Raw genomic sequence first — 881 nt, forward strand, 5'->3', positions numbered from 1 at the left:
GGGGACCCCCGGTGCCCCCCCAGCCTTAGCCCCGCCCCCTCCCAGTACGCGCAGGCGCTGGCCCAGTTCATCCGCAGCCAGAGCATCCGGGAGCTCAAGGTGTGGACGAGCCACATGCGACGCACCATCGAGACGGCCGAGGCGCTGGGGGTGCCCTACGAGCAGTGGAAGGCCCTCAACGAGATCGACGCCGTGAGCCACGCCCTGTTTTCGGGGAGGGGGGAGGCGCAGGGCGCGGCCCGGACCCCCCCTGACCCCCCAAATCCCACACAGGGGGTGTGCGAGGAGATGACCTACGAGGAGATCCAGGAGCGCTACCCCAAGGAACTGGCGCTGCGCGACCAGGACAAGTATCGCTACCGTTACCCCAAGGGAGAGGTACCCCCGGGACCCCCACCCACGCCCCTGGGACCCCCCCGGGTGGGGGCTGCGGGGCCCCGGGGACCCCCCCCTGATGCTCCTCCCCAGTCGTACGAGGACCTGGTGCAGCGGTTGGAGCCGGTGATCATGGAGCTGGAGCGGCAGGAGAACGTCCTGGTCATCTGCCACCAGGCCGTGATGAGGTGCCTGCTGGCCTATTTCCTGGACAAGAGCGCGGGTGAGGCCCTGGGGACACTCTGGGGACACTCTGGGGACACCCCAGGCCTGCTGTGCCCCCGCCTCATCCTATTTTTCCCCCCCCCAGATGAGCTGCCCTACCTCAAGTGCCCCCTGCACACGGTGCTCAAGTTGACCCCCGTGGCTTATGGTGAGCAAGGGGGTGTCCCCCCCAAATGGGGAGTGTCCCCCCCAAAATGGGGAGTGTCACCCCCAAACGGGGACAATCCCCCCAAAAAAGGGACTGCCCCCCCTTTAGTGTCCTGCCCCAAAATAGTGACAAT

At 67.2% G+C, this 881-nt stretch overlaps 1 protein-coding gene across 1 annotated transcript; it reads left to right on the top strand.

The window, feature by feature from the left end:
• Positions 1–6: 6 nt before the first annotated feature.
• On the top strand, positions 7–873 carry LOC113979550 (6-phosphofructo-2-kinase/fructose-2,6-bisphosphatase-like; the record flags this gene model as incomplete). Its single annotated transcript, XM_027706908.1, has 4 exons — positions 7–192; positions 274–378; positions 469–603; positions 691–873. Coding segments are annotated over 4 exons (609 nt in total), but the record flags the coding sequence as incomplete, so codon positions are not given.
• Between the last annotated feature and the right edge of the window lie 8 nt (positions 874–881).

This window comes from Neopelma chrysocephalum, unplaced genomic scaffold, assembly GCF_003984885.1.
Source record: "Neopelma chrysocephalum unplaced genomic scaffold, ASM398488v2 Primary Assembly neopelma1_83017, whole genome shotgun sequence".
In the NCBI taxonomy this organism is placed as follows: domain Eukaryota; kingdom Metazoa; phylum Chordata; class Aves; order Passeriformes; family Pipridae; genus Neopelma; species Neopelma chrysocephalum.